The sequence below is a fragment of the Manacus vitellinus genome, unplaced genomic scaffold, assembly GCF_001715985.3.
Source record: "Manacus vitellinus isolate BGI_N305 unplaced genomic scaffold, ASM171598v3 scaffold_13_pilon, whole genome shotgun sequence".
In the NCBI taxonomy this organism is placed as follows: domain Eukaryota; kingdom Metazoa; phylum Chordata; class Aves; order Passeriformes; family Pipridae; genus Manacus; species Manacus vitellinus.
The window spans coordinates 12477471-12498217 of record NW_021938999.1 but is presented as its reverse complement, the minus strand read 5'-3'; the positions used below and the strand labels follow the sequence as shown (position 1 = coordinate 12498217).

At 38.1% G+C, this 20747-nt stretch overlaps 1 protein-coding gene across 9 annotated transcripts in view; it reads left to right on the top strand.

Moving 5' to 3' along the window:
- The window catches only part of MAGI2 (membrane associated guanylate kinase, WW and PDZ domain containing 2), a 721242-nt gene that overhangs the window by 426730 nt on the left and 273765 nt on the right, over positions 1-20747 (top strand). For all 9 annotated transcript variants that reach the window (XM_018068096.3, XM_018068097.3, XM_018068094.3 and 6 more), the window contains one exon: positions 2159-2278. In XM_018068096.3, the coding sequence (XP_017923585.2) occupies positions 2159-2278 (120 nt within the window). The remainder of the gene's footprint in view (positions 1-2158; positions 2279-20747) is intronic.

The window sequence follows — 20747 nt, the reverse complement described above, 5'->3', positions numbered from 1 at the left end:
AGTAAATTCAGCATGTTTATGGATAATCCAAGTGTCTGAGTGCTTTAACCACACCATCTCTGAACTACAGTAGTAATCACAGAATCACAGATTCACAGAATGGGTCAGGTTGGAAGGGACCACAGTGGGTCATCTGGTCCAACCTCCCTGCTCAGGCAGAGTCCTCCTAGAGCACATGGAAAAGGATTGCATCCAGATGGTTTATGAATATTTTCAGGGAGAGAGACTCCATGACAAAGGTCAATCTGTTCCAGTATGTGGTCACTCACACAGTAAAGAACTTCTTCCTCATGTTCAAGTGGAACTTCCTGTGCATCAGTTTCTGCCCATTGCCTCATGTCCTAGTGGTTGGTACCACTGAGAAGAGCCTGGGCCACCCTCTTGGCATCCCCCTTTCAGATATCTATACACATAATGAACTTCCCCCTCAGTCATCTCCTCTCAAGGCTGAACACACCAAACTCCCTCAAGCCCTTCCTCATAAGAGGGATTCTCCAGTCCCCCAGTCATTCTTGTTATCTTCCATTGCACTCACTCCAGGAGCTCCACACCTCTCTTGTACTGCCCAGGTACTTGAACCTAAAACTGCCCAGAACTGCACACAGTACTGCAGATGAGCACAGTACTCCAGGTAATAATCCTAAAGCGCCCATTTCTGAAAATACAAAATTCACAGAAATGAACAGCCATATGAGTTTTCATTTTAAATGTTGAGATGAGAAGGGAGTAGGAATCAGAGCAATTAGGGAAAGAGTCTTACAGACTTATCAAAATACATTCCCATGTTAGCTACCAAAATACTAACTTCACAGGCTCATTCAGTCCTTGCCATAGATATCCAGGCTATCTGTGAGAAGAAAAATGTCTCTATGGCAAGCATTTGAGTTAACCTGTCTAAGGCACTTTTATGTCTCTGTGTGTCCAACTAGCAGCAAGGAGGCTGGACAGCTCTGAAGGCCATCCAGTGCTTTGGCAGAGCTGAGCGCTGGCCAGTGGGAATCACTGATAGCACAGGAATCCTGTCACTGATACTGAGAGAGAACCTTGGCACTGCTAATGTACTGTTTGTGGCACATAGGTCTCCATTAGATCTAGATATAGAGTGGGATTCAATATGAGATTAGGACAGCTGCATTTGGTCAGTGCAAAGAAAAATTCTGTGCATTTAGGGCAATGCAAGGGAGAGTTACAGTACAATATTTAAGGTGGTGGATTAGTAACTGAGGAAGAGACAATGTCTTTTCCACAATTATAATGTTAAACTTTTGTCCAGAAAGTGGAAGATCTGATTTCTAGCCACTGCCTAGTCTTTAAACCAAACCCTGCATGTGTGATTTAATCAGTACAGCATTGATAAAGAATTGATTGACAAAGATGTTTCAAACACTCTGAGAGTGAGGAGAACCTAAAAGTCTCTCATTTCCAAATGGACTTTTGAGACTTATTTGGTGGTTTCAATGAAAGCAGAGATAAGCTGACAATGATAGAGTAGACCATTAGGAAATCAGGTCAGTTTCAGATGATTCTCTTCTAACATCCCTTCTGTATCCCATAATTTCTGCTAACTCAGCCAAGTCACTTCTCAGCATGTATGAAATATTGACTGTCAGCATTTACAGAGTTCTGTCATCCAGAGATGACAATAGAGGCAATAACTAAATATAAACACCTTTGCAGTTTGACAGCATGATTAGCAGGTGATTTTAATCCCACAGGCCCTAAACCCTAACCATTTGCCAAGTCCACTTATGGCTCTGAAACAAGCAATGTGGATGTAACCCTTAGAGATTTACTTATAGAATTATTGCTTTGTATACTAAATAAACATCTAAAATATCATAAAGTAGATTAATTGTAGACAAGATTATGTTTTGTGTTACCTCTGAATGCCTAATGTCACTGAGGGACTTTCTAGTGATGTAAGAAGAACAACAGTATGACAGGTTTTCATTAGTGAGGATAAATGCTATGGATCCAAGTAATGATTGGCATGATCATAAACCTCTGTCAGCTTCAACAAACGTAGCTATACTGTTTTGAAAGAGCTACATAATATATTCTGTAAATGGTTTACTTTGTAAATTTTCCAAATATTTCAAAAAGATCATTCCATATTTAGGCCATGTGCTTGACAGTGTGTCTTTCATCTTATTAATAGGCACCACAAGGCCACATAAGGAGGGGGAAGTTCCTGGTGTGGACTATATTTTCATTACTGTTGAAGATTTTATGGAATTGGAGAAAAGTGGTGCTCTCTTAGAAAGCGGGACATATGAAGGTAAGTAGACTTTTACTGCTAAATTTGTATCATGTCTCCATTGTACGTTTTTCTAATTTGTTGGAATTGCACTGGGACATCCTGTTACAAATGTGTCACTGCTACTGTTACCAAAAATTTGTGAATAGCCATATGGCCATTATGAAAATATTTTCGTATGTAAAAGCTAAATGGGTTCATTGTAATTTTAGTGTATTATAGTTGTTAAGAGAAACATGATAATACATGTTTCAGAGACAGGAACACTAGTCCTTTGCACCAAGTAATCGAAGACATTTCCACATGCTTGTTTAACACAGGGCAAACACACTCTACAACTCACACTCAGTAATCAAATGTAAGGCTGACACTTTTCCTTTGCATGTGTGACCCTACAAATAGCTATCTATATCAGAGGTTGAAACCTCACTGCCTAAAGTAAAAGAGGAAGGATTTTCTGTGTCATGTCTTATGGGCTTTGTAAAGTTACTGAAAAGAACTTGTTACTTTTGTAATATGACAGAGGGATAAGAACTGTCCTAATGATTGTATTAGAAGATGCCTGCCTATGGGGCAAAGAGCCAGCAGCTCATTGCAGAACACTGCTTCCCAGGAGAACTGATGATTCATCTGATTTTAAAACTATTCCAAAACACAGCTGTCCTGAAAGTGAAACTACTGTAAATAGGAGTGCAGTTACATAGAAGAGTATTTTAATAAAATCAGAATAGTGATACACTATCTTAAACCAGATGTTTCTTTAGAAACACACTAGTATTTAAAATAGCTGAGTAATGGATAATGGTTTTTTACTGTAATGTGCAAAATTACAGGGAACACCTATTATATGAAAAATATGACCCACACATATGAGACTCATACACTGGGTGAGTGGAAAGAAAAGCAGCCCCCTATTTCTGCCTTCTAGAAAAAGAAGCAATGAAGACCTTTTTTGTCCTGACTTTGTCCCTGTCAAGGAAAGAATCTGAAGATAAATAAGAAGCTATTCACCCCCAAAAAATCATTATCTGAGTTATAAATAGCAGCAAAGAAGGTAATCCTTCTAATCAGCACAAAGTATCCATTGCAAATTAAATAAATTTTTATTAAGAATTATATCAATACAGAACTTGTAACAAAGATTTACATTAACAAAGGTCAAATAAAGGAAAGTGTATAATCTTTTACCTTTTGACTTTTTTCACCACTGTCTGACATGTGATGGTACAACTTACCTAAACATTAATACATCACAATTTTACATTTCCTGGAGATTTTATCAGACTTTAAATAACAAGTCTTTCTTGAAGTGTCTTTTTGTTACCTTAGGTGTTTGAAACTAACATTAGAGGAGCTTAAGTGTACCAACCACCAAGTCTGTCATTGCTTGACCATGTAATTTCATTAGTTTGTAGCAAGGTTGTAGAGATTGAACTGCTATGTTTAATTAATTCACAATGCTCTTCTGTCTCTCAAGGGATACTGAGATGTGTCTTTTAATACCAGCTACCAGAGCTGAGTGGACAACAAGGTGAAATATTAGTTGCAGAAGTCTGCATAACTCCTCAAATCAGCTGAGGACCCAGCTGAAGAGAGGTCCAAAGCCGTGATTGTGCAATGTTTGTCACGTCATTTGCTTATCACAGATGACAAGTTCACTGAAGCCAAGAAGTCAGAAACTAAACATAAAGAAAAAATAGACTCAACAGACCAGTTCTGCCTAAAGCCTGTCTTTGATTCCCACATTTCTTAATCATCAGATGTGCATTCTGACAAAAAACAGATAATATCTGTCTATTCATTATGGCAAATAATAGGTAACACCTTCAAAAATATAAATAGTTTACAGATACTGTTTCTCCTGTTCCTGTGCAAATACTTTTGGACATTACCTTACAAAGTTGTACCCTCAGTTTCCTGATTAATTCTTGACTGTAGCATGTTCCTCTGGAAAGAATTTTGCTAATCATCCCATCATAAGTTTTCCTGAGGACATTAAGTTTGCGGTGATTAAGTTTACTGGTGACAATTAAACCAAGCAGAGCAGAGAAATTTTCAATTTCCCTCATAAGGAGAAGATGATTTTTGAATTCTTCCATAGATCAAGCAGCTTATGTGAGCATGCATATTCTGGGAGATGAATTTTGTCTCCTTATCAACACTGGTTATCAGATCTCTGAAACAAATCAGCCTTCTTTTTAATGATTCTCAGTGTTAATAGATTGGTTTTCAGATTTCTTTTTTTCTTGTCTTAAAAAAAATCATTCTATATTTAGCTAAGTTTCTATAGTGTAGCTGAATCAATCTATGCTGATTGTCTAACTACAATCCCTATGTACCAGTTAGTCTCTACCAGTAAATTTTTTTAAAGAAGGGATTTCTCATTTAGTTGAGATAAAGAGACAGACTGTGTACATGTATTGTTTTTTACCACTTCTTGACTAGAAGGTTTTGTTCAGTCAACTTACCTTCTACTGAGTTAATTTCAAAGCAAACTAGAAAGTTCCAGGTAAACCAGAGGAGAAGGAGATCAGGTAGAGACTTACCTGACACTGAGTGTTTGTATTGTTCATTGTAGTACTTGGCATTGTTGGGAGTGGGGCTATTTTCTCATAGTAATGACAAACCTAGTGAAAACATTCAGAAATTTTGTTCTAATGCAAATGTTCATTTTGTTCTAATGCAAGCAAATAATAGTTGTGATTCCAACCTGGACAGGACATAATCCAAAAGTGAAAGCGGTATTTATTCTTAGAAAAATATAGTTCTATAGTTCCTCTTTTTTTTTTTTTTTAAGCACACATTATTTTTTGAGTTTTAAATAGATCTTTAAGTTATAAAAATGTCTGAATTAAAAATAGGATACTGTGTGACCTCCTTACTACTTCAGGCTTTCTTTGCCTACCATTCTTAGTGACAACTGTGAATGACTGTTGTATTCCAAAGTACTGTAAAAAAGCAATAGTATGTTCATGATAAAAATTCTACAAATCTTCTACTTTTATCCGTTTTTCAAATATGAAAACATTTCATTTCAGTAGGACTATTTCATTATTAATTGACCTTTTCTACTCATGTCTTTTTGAGCAACTACTAGGGAAAAAAAGCTATCTTTATAGATATGAATTATTTTAAACATACATAATGATACATAAACAGTTGCTACATGTTTTGCAGCTTACCTGTGGCAAAGTTCTCTGTCAACCTAGGTAACAGTATTCAATGCAGAACAAGAGAAAGAATACAAGGGCCAGTTTTACTCTCACTCAGATTAACAGTCCAAGTCACATTAACTTCAGTGACATTGTCATTGCGATTTGAATTTGTAGTAAAATTACAAATTTTGTTATAAACATTTATGTAAAATTAAAAATTTATTATACACCAGCACCCTCCTATTTGGGGTGAGGGGTGTTTGCCTGAAGCACACCAGACTCATTTATTTGGAAGTCCTTGTATAATAGCACAGCCAAATCCTAAAGGTTTCACTTTGTTTCCTTTCTAGCAGAATTTCAATTTACTGTACTGATTAAAGGAATCCTGGTTTGGTTCAAAGTGATAACTTCATTGGAGATAAAACACCAGCACAGCTGCATATCCAACACAGATATTGGGATAACATAAAATAACCATGATTCTGTAAGCAGAGGAGGAGGTGTTCCTGTGCAGAATGAAAACCACTGTCATGCAGACTCATGTAACACAGGAAGACATGTCCCAGCAAAATAATCCGCGTTCCTTTCCTAATGAAGATCATAGATGGTCTTTAAATTGACATAATGTGTCAATCTATAAAATACAGAAGAACAAAAGCTGTGATGAACAGACAAATTGTGTGTGTATGTGTGTGCTGTCTTTTACGACTTCTCCAATAGGAGGCTTCTCTCAGCGTACTGTCATCTCTCTGATATGTCAAACTTCTATGGAGACTTCATGGGTCACTGACATCAAGTGTTGTTCCCATCTCCTTATTACATCAGCAAAATTTCTTAGCCAGTGCAGCATATCAGTAGACCGAAAATGTACTTGAACTGTGTGTTGCTTAAGAATGCCAATGCTCGTACATAGAAATGTAACACCTTTAGTTTTATTTCCAAAACCCGGATATGTTAAGGTACGTGATTTAAGGTTATGGTAAGACATCATTATGAAGTGCTAATAATGTAACAGTGTAAGAGCAACACATGCCATGGGTAGAATTGCCTTTTAAAAGTAACATATGCAGTAGCAGTACTAGAAAAAATGAGAAATGTTCAGTGTATAAGTGCTGTAAGAAAAAGAAATACGGTTGTTGGTAATCCATAAGGACATAAATGTATTTCAAACACGCAAAAGCAATAGGGATTTTGGCAGTGTGGACCTCTATAGCAAATGCAAACACAAAATAAGCTTGTTCATAACTGTTAAAGATGTGGCAAAAATAAGAAGATAAATTTATTCAACCAGTACACCTATGAATAATGTACTAACTCTTTTTTGCTATCAAATTTTTGTTTGCCTCAGAAGATATCCATAACAGTTGTTTTGTAAAAGACATTTTGTTTGCTATTAATATAATAATAGTTCTTAATTTACCCCATGACAAGCAATTATTTTAGTTATTGTGCCATTCATTTTGTCAAAAATCCACTTTTTATTATTTGTTTGATTGTTTGGAATTGTCTCAAATTCGTTCACTGGTGAAAATTCAAAGCTCACTGAAGCTATTTAACCACTTACATGATCATGGACTTTCCTTGGCCCCACTGAAGTTCATGGTAAATTTCCAGCTGGCTTAAATGAAAACAGAATTGCGCCCATATTTTTTTTACTGATGGAGTATTATTTGGCAGAAGACTGAGTGTTAGCTGGAATTTCCTTAATATTCCACGAATCTGTAATTATTAAGCCTTTAAAAAACAGGTTGAATACATCCCATGGGTGAAATCTTAGTGTTCTGTGTTACTGGTTTATTTGAGGACACAAAACTTCCAGTTGTTTTAGGCACAGTTTTAATGGCTCAGCTTACATGTTTTCAGTTGAGTCGTCATTATGATGAGCTCCATTAGGAAGGAGAGTGTGGGTTGAAGGCAGTGTTTTGCCTGAGACTCTTCCAGCACGCTGGCACATAGGCAACACTGGGAGGTGCTCTGATTCCATTCACCTGGAAGCAGTCCTTATACTGTCTCCTCAAGAAGACATTAAGTTTTACATAGGCTTTCATTTCATCTCTCGAGCCAAATTTAGCCTAAAACCTAAATGATCTAAACGATTCTGTTCAGCTAATGCATTTTCAATTAACATTTCATTTTAATATCTGTAAATTTAAAACAACTACTCCATCTAGGCAATGGAGATTTTAATTACTGCTTTGTGATAAAAATGGTTTTATAAAGAGCTGGTGTTTGATTCCAGTCATTTTGATTCCATTCTTCCTCGTAAAAATTGTAAGGTATTCAAAATTCCACCCACTCACTATATGCAGCATTCCCTTGTGTGCTGGACATCCTGAGCACTCTACAGCAGATGGATATAAAGGAAATTAATCAACATAAAGATAATAAAATGTTACCCTCCTATGACCTAAACACAGTAGTTAATGAAATATTCTGATTTAAAATGGAAAACAAAGGAATCATGGGGATAGATGTATAGAGATAAAAATAGTAGTCCTTCAAAAGCCGTGTCTTTTAACAGCAGAAAGTGTTTTCAAGGGCATAGAAGAATGAAATGGGATACTTGATAGTTAAGATCATATTCCTGTTGAAAGTGCCTCTTGAAGTGGTAAATCGCATATAATAATGCCCACTTTTCACCACCATATTCAGTGAACATGTAACTGTGGATATTTCAACATCTGGGTCAACAAATAGGAGAAGAAATCTTAAATACAGTCAGTGTCTTCATGACCTGATTGGGTTCTTTTACCTGCCCTATATTAGTAAGAATTTATGGGCTCTTTTATGTTTCCTCCTCTACTCTTGGGGCAGAGACAGGAGTTGAATCTCATCATTAAATATGAAATGTGCAGTATGTAAATGGTCAGAAGCTCAAAAATGTAATGCCAGTGAATTTATTGACATGTGTAAGGAATCCTGTCTACATTTGTTAATGCATTTTAAGTCATAAAATATCACATTTCCTTCTTTTTTTAAAGTTTATTTAATTAATTTCTCATTTTCTCATGGAAGTGATAAGGAATCAAAATTGAAGAAATATTTTTTCCTTTCTCTATGAAAATCAGCTGCTTTTAAAAGTTACACTATTGCAGTGCAAAGGGTGACTTTCATAACTTCTACAATGCCTTTTTTAACTTCCTGAAATGTGGGATTAGTGTGGCAGAACATATACTTTGTGTCTGTTCTGAAGCTGTATAAATTCTCATTATTTTGATAATTGATATTCCTGGTGTGTGGTTGCTTCTGTCTTAGGAAATCAGGCCTCTGTCTTCACTATCATCCAGAGACAGGAACAGGAACACAGGTGAGATCAAAACTCTTTGTGAGTGATGCTGCTTGCTTCCTGCTGCCAGGGTTGTCAGGTGAGAGGAGTTGCTCACAGTCCTGTTGTAGTCCTCTCACTCCTGCCGCTTGAGCTCTTCTCCCTTTTCTGCAATAAGGCTCATGGTAAGAGGGTGCTCTCCCCTGTGTGGGTCCCATGACAGGTCACCATCCTCCATAACAGACTGGTGACACTTCAGCAAAGCTGCTGGAAAGCTTACAGACACCTGAGGCCGCAGATCATGTCAACAGACAAATACTATTATTTCATAAAAATTGAAGATGTGGTCAGTTTTGATCTACTGCAAGAATGTGACTAATAAGAAAAGATGACATCCAGATGTACATCATAATCTACCATTTAAAGGGGTCACCTGGGCCATGTGTGTCAGTATAGGTCAAACCCACTCCCATGGGCATCCAGGTAATAGAAGCTTATGTGACAACAGTTTTATGTGTGAAATCAGAAGAGTAGGACCATTCTACCTTTGAACATCTTAACAGTATCCTGATTCAGGATGTGATGATGTGATGGCTCCTTCCTCCAATGCACTTCCAGATGAATCAGGGATTTATCACTGGCTTCCCCACAGCTTCTAACAGGGTTCAACTGAAAAAAAAACAACAGCCATTGAAATTGTCTCTCTCTCCAGGAGCATTTGATGGCTGCATCCCCTGCCCAGCAGATGGCCATGGATACATTTGATCTGTGTGTGTGTTTAGTAGGCTGTGACTGGGATGCACTTGACTGAGGTGTGGTGCAGTCAGCATCTGGACTGAGCTCCCTGTCTGGCCTGTCAGACGTCTCTGCTGCTGCCCAGGTAGAGGGTGCCAGGAGGCCAGAGCAGTGTTTCTGTCCATCCCAGGGTGATGGCTGGTGCTCTTTCTGAGTCAATGTCCAGTGCTTCTTTCAACCACTTTCAAATCACATATCATCTGATATGTGATTTGTTGAGATTCTGTGGCTACCACAAGCAGAAACTAAATTGTCAGCTCAGAGTTGCTTCAAATGTTATCAGCTGGTAATTTTCCCAAGAAAATCGGCAGAATGTGTGTTCCCCAGGAAGACAACACTTTTCTTTGCTCATGTGTGTTCCCAGGATGAAGAACAGGACCAGGTGCAACAGTGCACAAATTATTGGGGTCTGAGTGCTCCAGAAACCCTGTCTGCTCAAACAGGCTCACTGAAACAGCTGTCAGTGTACTTTATTTTGTATGAAAACTAGATCAGCACCAAGAGAATCTCAACTGCAGGGAAATCAAGAAAGAAATTGTGCCTTCATGCCTTTTTCCAAGCTGGGTTGACCACCTCAGCCCAGGACCTCAGCCCTTTACTATTCTATGCAGTCACTACCAGAAAGATATTAAAAAACTGAAGTGTCCAGGCAAAAGTAATGCAAATTACCAGGAGAGCTGTAGGGAATAAATTTAGAGAACTCATCAGATAGAGCTTTGTTGAGTAATGATTGAGAAGCTCAGAGAATTTAAAATGTGTGAACCTAATGGATGAATAAAGATAATTCAAAGTTGGGCAAATAAGTAACCAGGGCTAATGTGATGAAGCTGGAAAAGGTGAACATTTCAATTCAATATTGGGAAAAAAATTTTCTCATACTGATGTCACTTAAATGTTATAATAACCTCCAAAGGTGGAACCCAAGTTTCACCCTTAGAAAGTTTAAAAGTAGTTATTAGTAGAAGTATTCCTGCACTAGTAGCGGGATTAATTGAAGGCTGTAGTATAGTATTGTATACATCAGTATACTATATATTAATGCTGTCTGTGTGACACATTAGGTTTTGACTGTAGGGTTTTTCGTGAAACAGGTCACAAACAGTTTGTATTTGCATTTCAGTTACGTTTCTAACTGAACTTTGCCTGCTGGATGGATTGTGCTGTTTTAGTTTAAATTCAAAGTGTGTTAGAAAAAACGATCAAGCTCTGTACAGCCTGAGTTATGAGGCTATCACACTGATATGACACATGTATCTGTACTTACTACAAAAGATGTAAAAGAATTTAACATTTCAAATTACAAATCATTATGATGTGCTCTGGAGAAAAGTTTAGCTACATTACTCAGTTACAGAGGTCTCCATTTTTCAATGCATTACTGGAAAGACACAGTATTTGTTATATCCAGTTTACATGCATTTATCATGCTGTTATGTCTTTGTGAAGTTCCTGTGGATTTTATATCCTCTTGGATGCTACACATTCATATTTGTGATAGTCTTCATTATTAAGCTACAGATGAAAAATTATCACCTTCCTGTATCAAATAGTATTCTGCTAAATATCATAAACTGCAGTCCAAAAAGTGTTTCAGAAGTTCTTTTGAAAACAAGTGGAAAAAATCCCCTTTCCATTTCCGTCAACCTCAGAATTTTCCAACAGTTATATTTTCTAAAGACAAGGTATATTGAAGCTTCCATAACACCTTCCTATGAATCAAAAGATTATGATTTTTCTGAGTATGTTCCCTAAATCCTTGCCTTTTTCAAAGGCTAACAACTACCTTCTCTAGTCTTTACTCCCTTAATCACCGTAACTTCTCAAACATGATAGAGAATGGTCCCAAAACAACATCAAGCCAATTTCCCAGCATTTTCAGATGCATCCTAACCAGTCCTATGGACTTGCATGTATCCAGCTGACCTAATTAGTACCAAATTTGATCCTTCTATACCATGGGTAGTACCTGTCCCTACCATTCTTTGCTCCTAAGCAAGCACCTGAAGGGCCTGGGAGTGAGTAGCAGACTTTGACAGTAAAGGCTGAGGGAGTGAAGACACTGAGTCCTTCACCAGGTTACCATTTCTTATGCTCTCCATCACTTGGTCACCTACCACACTGGGCAGCAAGCCCACATTCTCCCCAGTCTTCCTTTTGTTGCTGCCGTGGCTGTAGAAACCTCTCCTGCTGCCCTTGATGTCTTCAGTAATCTCATGTCTAGCTGTCTTTTGGCCTTCCTAATTCTGCCCTGTGTATCCAGGACACGATTCTCTATTTCTCCTTGTTCGCCTGTCCGTGCTTCTGCCTTTCTGACATACCTGTTCTGAGGAGTTTCCTAAGAGCAAAACTGACCCTCAGGGTCTTCTCTTGCTTGCACAATGTTCTATAAAACCAGAATAAGGCTTCTCTATACTAGCAAAGATTGCAATTTCTGTATTGCCATTCTTTTAGCAGAAATTGCTTTACAGTAAGACATAAAAAATTCCATTTTATGGCCTTGCAAAGAATTATGTGTTTTTTTGAAATCTCACTTTGATTACTCTGTTTCAATAGCAAGGTATTGTGGGACTTTGCAGTCCTGCTCACGTCCCTGGTCCTGGTTGCTATGGTGGACTTCAGACAGGTGAAGAAAAGTGTGCAGCCTTCTGCATGCTGGCACAAAACAAGAGAATGGGCTTTCTGTCAAGATGAACTTGGAATAATGAAGGACTTTGAGAGAAGCTGGTTGTGCCAAGTGCAGAATAATGCAGTATGAGTGTGGGAAGAAGGCCTGGATTTGTATGGTTAATCGAAAAGAAGGATTCAGCTACTGATACAGCTTGTTCTGCAATAGAGTTACATTACATCCCAAGTGAGCTAATTAAAGAAAGATAAAAGACCAAAAAACACAACACTAAAAGAAGAGTTTGTGTTTCAAAGCAAGGAAGTTTCTGGTTAAAACAAAACAAAAAACCCTAAAGATATTAAAAACAAATGAACAAAACCTTTCAAGTGTAGGGAAATCTGTATTTTGGTTTACACAGTTTTCAGAAATAATTACTCTATGTTTTACCTTGTGTAAATGAAAACATAAGTAGATCTACAGGGTCTTTTGGCCAATGGAAGGCTCCCCTTGTATTTCCAATAAAAATAATGGAGAAACAATCAGCAACTGAGGTTAAATATACTGCTAGAGAATTAAATATAATAGCCCAGATGATGACCTACATTTACAATTATTTTATTTTGTGCATACAGGAAAAAATAGCTAAGAATATAGAATAAACTGTGAAAGATACTACTGATGCAGAAGAAACCTATATAAGCATAAGGAAAATGGAATATATTCAATGCACCAACACTGAAAGCAGTACAAGAGAGGGGCTGCAGCATCTGCAAACTGAGTGGTTCTTCAAGATTTAGATCTATATTTCCAGACTCACTTAAGGATAAGTCTAAACTCCTTCAGACATCACCAGAAACAGATTGGATAAGAGCTAGCCATGACCATGGTGGGTTGATATCTGACATAGTTTAGAGCATCCTCAAGGCTGCAGAAGATTAGAGGAATGCAAAGACAAAAATCTTGCTTTGATCTAAGTTCACCCCCAAATTATGTACATATTCTATCAATGAACTCAGGACCACAGGAGAAAAATCTTCAATAAAAAAAATAATGTTTAAGTCCTTCTGAATTGCATAGTGACGTGCATGACAAGAATACTGAACTTTCAAATTGGTGATGGGGAATCAAATACTCTTTTTGTCCATGGGTAGACACATTTGCAGGGTCTTCCACAAGCATTGGGGTCGATTGTAGGGAAATGATACAGTTGTTTGTCCTTTGTGTTCTGTGCATATGAATGCTCTTCCTAATAAGCATAGAGGTTATAGGAGTTTTAAACAAAAGAATTGTTGCTATTTGTATTTACATGGTGTCAGAGAACCCCAGGCGTAGACTGGAAACCATTGCCTAGGTACTGCAGAAGCAGAGAAAAAATGGAGAAAGCCCTTTCCCTTTATGATTGCATCATGGGGATTTATGATTGCATCATGGGATGAAGGACAATAGATGACAGCAGTCAGTAGGGAAAACAGCTGAATGTCAAGCAGTGTACATCACACTGTACATCACATCACTGTCACAGCTGTACATCGGAACACTTAGAGAGAGACGAAAGAGGTGTGAAAGGGGTAAAGAGAGGTATTGAAGGGGCAGTGGGCACACACAGAAACACATGTTACATCTGAATATCATAAAACCCCTTTTTACTGTGAAAGTGTCCCATGTGTTGGCACAGGTTGCCCAAGGAGGTTATGGAGTATCCATCTTTAGAGATATTCAAACGCCATCTGGCCAGGGGCAGCCTGCTCTGGGTGACCCTCCTTAAGCAGGGAGTTTGGATGAAATGGCCTCTGGAGGTCCCTTCCAACTTCAGCTGTCTGAAGTTTGTGACATCATAGTGTGGCTATAAATAGTTCTTCTTGAGGGCATGTCAGGAGCAACAGGAAAATACAAGGAGATTTTGTAAGAGCTGGTGCTAACCAGAAGAGGAAAGGTGAAAGCAAATGCTGAGCTGAGTAAGGACTTATGCAGGTAATAAAGCCAGTATGGAAAATAAGTGAGGAAGGAAGAAGAGGTGGGTGCTGTGATGAATAAAAGGGTGCTGGTAAATTAGCCAAAAGTGGCAGAATGAGAGTTCAAAAAGTAGGCAATTACAGTGAGGATTTTGAATGGCTCTTGCAGCTGAGAATGCAGTGTTCTCTCACTCTGAGGAGGTGGAAGGTCCCGTCACTGGGGAGATCTGGGAATGGCGTAGCTCATGGCTGCTTTCTTGCCCAGTTTAATTAAAGATGTTACATTTGTTTAATCACATGCAAATGAAGAAACTGAATGATGTCATCCCTTAAAGCATCATTAGGAGAGTTAATTCACAACTAAAGAATTTTAAACCAGAGATTCCAATATGGAACAATATTATTGTCAGCATTTTTAACACATTCTCTTGAAGAGAATTGTATTCAGTCTGGTTCATAAAAACTCCAAAAGGATTTACCTAAAGCAAGCTAGTTTACCTATTTTTTATTACAGTAGGCTGCATAAACTGCTTACTATTGCAAAATATCCCATTAACCATTTTTTATGATAAGGCTTTGAAATGCTTTTGCAAAGAGAAAAGGAAGAAGGTGCAGGTCTTTCCTCCCCCCTTGTCCGGTATGTGCAAGGCCTGTTAGAGGCTCCACAGCAGAGGGATACAGGCTGTGAAGTAGATCCCACACTCGCACTGTTTCGAGGAACACTTCACTTCCTACAGATTAACAGTGTGCCAAGGGAAGGAGTATCCTCCTCACCAAGCTGACACTTGGGATATGTCAGACAGAAGTTTGCTTTTTCATTTAGACCTTACCAAAAGCCACTGGCTGTTGTAACTTCATAATTGAGAGTCCTTCGAGAAAAATTCTGTCTAACCTCCCTGTGGAGATTTTGGTTGCAGGTACTTGTGTTGGTAATCCCCAGCACACATTTTGTTGTCATATTTTTCCCAGCTGTATTTGGATACTAGTCTGCTGAGCATAAAAACTCAGCAGCTAAAAGAAATACAAATTAAATCTCCTACAGGCTACTGAAACTGTTATTATCTTCAGAAAACCTCTACTTCTCTGTCTGAGACAGGATAAAAATCTCTTGATCGATGAAAATTCAAATTAAAACTCTGACTGATTCAGCTATAAAAAATATGAAGGGAGATATGGTATGAAGATGTGCATGATTATAAGCTCAGTGGTGAGATTTAGCTGGAAAGACAAAGGAAGGAAATCAAAATAATAGAAATGAAGGAGCTATCCCTGTAACACTATTTAACAATTTCCCTTCGTAATCTCATCTGGCAGTGCCTTTACAGCATCAACCCCCAGACTTTTCTGCCTCATTGCAACTCCCACATTGAGGGGTTACTGTCAACGTCAGGGTGGGCTCTTCTAGCTAAAGGAGGAACCTAGAGATGAAGGCAGTATGCTTGGTTGATTAGGGTAAAGCAAAATATTGTATTGTCACCCATAGGAGGGGTGGTGGTCTTGCCTTTTCCATACTGGATTATCCCGAAGGGTCAGGTAGAAAGCACTAACAGGACCACAGTTAACAGGAGGTGCTTTGTGTCACGAGGAGGCTGAGCTGACCATGGCGCAGTAACCCTTTTGCCTCACCTTCAGTGAAAACTCAGGGAAGCAAGGAGAAAGATATTTTTAGGGACTGTGAGGTGAAAAGTTAGTATTATCTTCTATGTTGAGGCTTAGGTTAAATTAGTTGGAGCAGAACCTGCATCTGTGACTTTCTGGATTTTAAACAGTCTCTACATAAATTCTGTGTGCTTTTTTGTTTTTATCAGTTATGAGTAATTTGCTGCATCCTAAACTATTTTTGACCCTAGATACTACTGGTTTTTATCAGTGAGATCACATGGGGGGGGAAAGAAAGTCATTCCAAGCATAATAATAAAAGATGATGTCTTAGGAAAATTGTTCTGGTGTTTGAACATTTCATGGGCTCCCCATTATATGTATTTAGAGTGTGTTTGGCGTGTTTACCTTAATGGCACATCACATGGCTTGTACAGAGCCTCGTTTTTATGTGTGACTTCAAATGGGGACACAGCTGATAGAAATCAAGAGACCCTTTTTTTTGAAGTGTGGCAATCCAATTATATAAGCAAGATTTGGGAATAGACATAGACTAAATTTTTTGAGATGGGTTTTTTCCTCTTAGAAATGCATTGTCTTACAGAATACTGTTAATATATATAAAAATGGGGGGGTAGGGGGGCAGTTTTGTTGTTTTAATTAGAGGTTACAGTTTCCTCTGTTTTCAGAACTGTCATAACTTTTCAACTTGTCTGTATAATCTTTATTTGTAAAAAGGAGTTGGGCAAAGCACAGTGATACATTTTATAGTAGTCTTCATGCAGCTAACTCCAATTTACAAAATAATTGCTTTGCTGCTTTATCTTATTCTTTCTACTCCTCATTCTGAAGGTGCTCAGTAAGACATTAGTTTGTGAGATAGCATTTACTTTCAGAAGTGCCATTCCAAATAAGTCATCAAGGCAAAAGAAGGTAAAACAAATCAGCTACTTTCAATGCTTTCCCTGTATGTTTTTACTAGAGATTGAAAAAATTCTTCACAGCACCTCTACTTCATCAAGTCCAAAAGTTTGCATGATATGTGTTATGAACAGAACATTCAGCTAAAAATAATTATTGAATACCATTCTTTCATTTCATTTTGTACATCTTCATTGTATGAATGACTTAGGAATTCACCAGGAAAAACAGCGTGTGACTGACTGGTTATTCACAGTATGTAACATGAAGTGTTTGGCTTAATGCTCCTAATCATCCTGTAGAGGCATTGAATTCTCGCTATTCTCTATATTGAGAAATTTAGTTCTTAACTTTGGGTGCATTAAATTACAAGGCATATGCTGAAGGAGTTAAGTAGATGAGGTGAACACTGCTATACAGCTGTTTAAGATCCCAGAAGAGGCTCTTAGCAGAACAGGGATTGTATTCCAGGGCTGATGATGAAACAGAGGACAGTAAAATGCATCAGTCTTTTAGAGTACTGGGTACAGATAGAGAGACATTTTTATTGATAGCTCTGATGAGCATAAATTCAGAGGAAGTCAGCTCTAAAATTCCCTACGATTGCCAAAGAAGCCTGACAGGTAGGGGTCAGGTTCCAGGTTTACTCATATCAGTAAACCTGATATTACTCAGTGCCAACCACTTTGACATTTCAAGTGGCTATCTACTATCTGACAGACAAATTGCCACAGTCTGTCTGCTCTTCTTGTCTGGCACAAAGGGTCATCCTCAAGATCACAGGCTCACAGAATTTTTTAGGTTGGAAGGAGCCTTTTCAGGTCATCTAGTGACTAGCTTTGTGACTGAAGAGGGGGCCGCATATGCTTCCTACCTGGGCTTTAATAAGACTTTTGATACTGTTTCCAACAACACTCACATAGAGGAGCAAAATATGGATTAGATAAGTGAACAGGATGGTGGATTGAAAACTGGCTGAACAGCCAGGTCCAGAGGGTTGAGATCAGTACAACAAAATAAGTTGGAGGTAAGACACTGGTGGTGTATCCCAGGGGTTGATACTGGGACAATACTGCTCTTTATACATCTTCATTAATGATCCAGAAAATGGGACAGTGTACCCTCAGCAAGTTTGCAGATGATACAAAACTGGGAGAGACTGATACAGCAGATGGTTGTGCTGCCATTCAGATGGACATGGACAGGTTGGAAGATTAGGCTGAGAGGAAACTCATGAAGTTCAGCAAAAGGAAATGCACCTTGGGAAGAGTAACACAATGCACCAGTACATTATCTCTAGGCAGAGCTTCAGGCGTTCCACCTGCAGTCTCACAAAAAGGTCACCTCACCTTCCCAGCCTCTCTTTCCAAAAGAGCCTTTATCCAGCTATTGCAGAAATTTAGTTGTTTGAGTTATTGCATCATGTCTCCATTAGCTCAATGACTGTAAATGCATGTAGATTTCTAATTCATCCTGTTGGATTCCCATGCTGTATCCATTATTGTCTACGTTTTTCAGGGAGGCACACAGGTATGTTCATTCACCAGAAGTCTCTAGAGATTTCCCCACAAGATTGTTTCATAGGCATTTCCTTCTTTATGGGCCTATGCTTGAAGTGATTCCCCTTCAGCATTGTTTTTGTTGATTGCTTTGTCCCTTCTCTTCCCATCTCCCCTGGGTCTTAGCTTGCCTATTTCATCCACAACTTGCTCGCTTGCTTTTTGAGAAATCTCCACCTTTCCTGTAATTCCTAGTTTAAAGCTCTCAGTTTGGCCATCCTTGTCGCACATTGTATGCTTCTGGTTGCGTGCTTTGGCCGCAAGAACCTCCTCCCTCATTCTGCATCATTATGTTCTTATCCAGAAATGGATTCCAGCCTTCTGCAGTTGTAAGCTTATCAAGCTCTATCTCACAATCATAGAATATCTTGTCCTCATTTCATATGGAAATATTGCTCTAGAACATTTCTTCTATGTAGATAATGGTCTCTAATTTCTGGATTTTGTTCCTTGTAAGCCAACACAATTCACTTTTATATCAGTACTGGATTTCCTTTACATGACTCTTTGCTTTGGTAGCAAATCAAGTGTCAAAACTTAATTGCCCTTTGCAATTTTGATATATCCTTGAGTATGAAGGATATGCAACATAGTTCCCATGCGAGACTGGAAGATATTACATATGGCATGTACATATTGCATTTTTTTGTAATAGTTTCTGGAGGCTACATGGGATAGCCTATGATGTGTGAAATGGCATTAAAAATTATGTTTAATTACCAGTTCATTTTTCATTTCACTCTTACATCACCCCTTGCAAATGTAGCATCTTTGTGTTCCACCTCATCCTTGTTCTGCTAAGCTGAATGAACCATTTTGGTTTAGTTGCTTCCTATGCAAGGGTCCATGTCAAACTCTCACAGTGAAGAGAGATCAGGTTACTGTGGCTTGTCTTCAAAGTATGTTTTAAAGCTCTGCATAGTTTTAAGGTCAGAATAGCAGGCCACTGTGTTCTTGGATTTTTTTTCTCTTTCCTAAATATTGATATTTTATTTGCTCTTCTTCAAACATAAAATTTGATAAATGCATTTAATATCCTAACTACTAATCCACGAGGTCATGTACTGGTTTTCTGCAGTGAAGGTTACCTCTTATCCTTGTTTTGAGAACACTGAACTTTTCTTTGCCATTCTACTTTCCCCCCCACATTCTGCAGGGTATAATTACAGATATGTTAATTCCTTTTCGGTCATGTAAAATAGCTGTAAAGAGTAATAAAGAGGACAGTGAAGTGAATTTCAATTGCAGAAGTAGATTAAGAATCAATTAATCAATTTGTTCCCTGTGTTCTTTTCCTGTAAACTCCCCCAAAGCTTCATGCTAAATCTTCTCCTTTCTCTGTTTAGCCCATAATGGCTGGAACTGAAAAGAAAAAGCATATGAGGTATTCAGTCCTCTGAAATACATGCTGAAAAACTCAGGGGAGGAAATTTAGAATGTCTTACTGCTCAGACATAAATGTTTTCTTATCAGCACTATCTTCTTTTATGCTGCTACCATTTTTGCTTTGGCATTTCTCAAGGAGTGTCTGCAAAGGTAGATATTTCAAGCAGTAGGAATCCAAAAATAAATGCTCTAACCATAATCATTCCAGGTATTACTAAATCTTGTTTATGTATTTGATTACCCCTGGCTGGCTCACCTTCTGGCAAGGAAAATTTGTCATTTCTGTAGGGGGGAAAGGGGGAATGTTTTAAAATAACTTCCTAAATAATAACACAAACCAGAGTTAATCATTAGTTTTACCTATCAGATGTCTGAATATTTATGACAATTTATGTATTTTTCATTTGTAATCAGTCACTTGGGAAAATGAATATATGAGTGCTTCATAAAATGCTATTTTTTCTTGTTTTACTTAATATGAACAGACTAAAATTAAACGGAATGATAGAAAGGAGAGCTAGTTAAGTCTTGTCAGGTCATTGAGGTTGTCTGCCTGCCAACAAAGCTATGTTGCCTGAGGTATATGCAGGTGCTTTGTTTCAGTCTAATTTTAAATGACTCATACAGTGCAGCTCCTTGCACCACCTCCCTTGGGAGACAATTCTGTGATCTGACATCCTAATGGGGAGAAAATCCTTCCTGATACTTGGCTGGAGATTTCATTTTGCACAGCATCAATCCACTGTTCCTATTTGTATCCACCGAGGCCATTCAAAATCATTTTTCTTCTTACTGTGGGTTTGACCCTCCTGAGAGAGGTAATGATCATATTCCTCCCTGATTTCTCCCACACAGCATTCTGACTTGCAATTAGTTCAGTCTACTATTACTAAACTATTCATAAATACTTTCTAAGTATTCCTAGAATCATTACATATACTCTTATGCTATTCTTTCCTGATAGGCTTTTTTTTCCCCACTTGTTTTTTTGTCACTGAAATGCTTTGAATTCTGGATTCAAGGTGTAAGTTATCAACATGTCACTTCACTGCAACTCCACCAGTCAGTGCTCACTGTCATTTCTCCACCAGCTTCACTAACTGAAGAGAGCTCTAACACTCTCCTAACTGGCGCGTGAATGGGTTTGGTGTATGTAATGTAACCTGGGACCTCATCACAGAGCATCATAGGGAGGGAGAAGAGGAATCAAGCTGAAAAAATAATGGAAAGGCTGAAAGAAATATGTATTTACA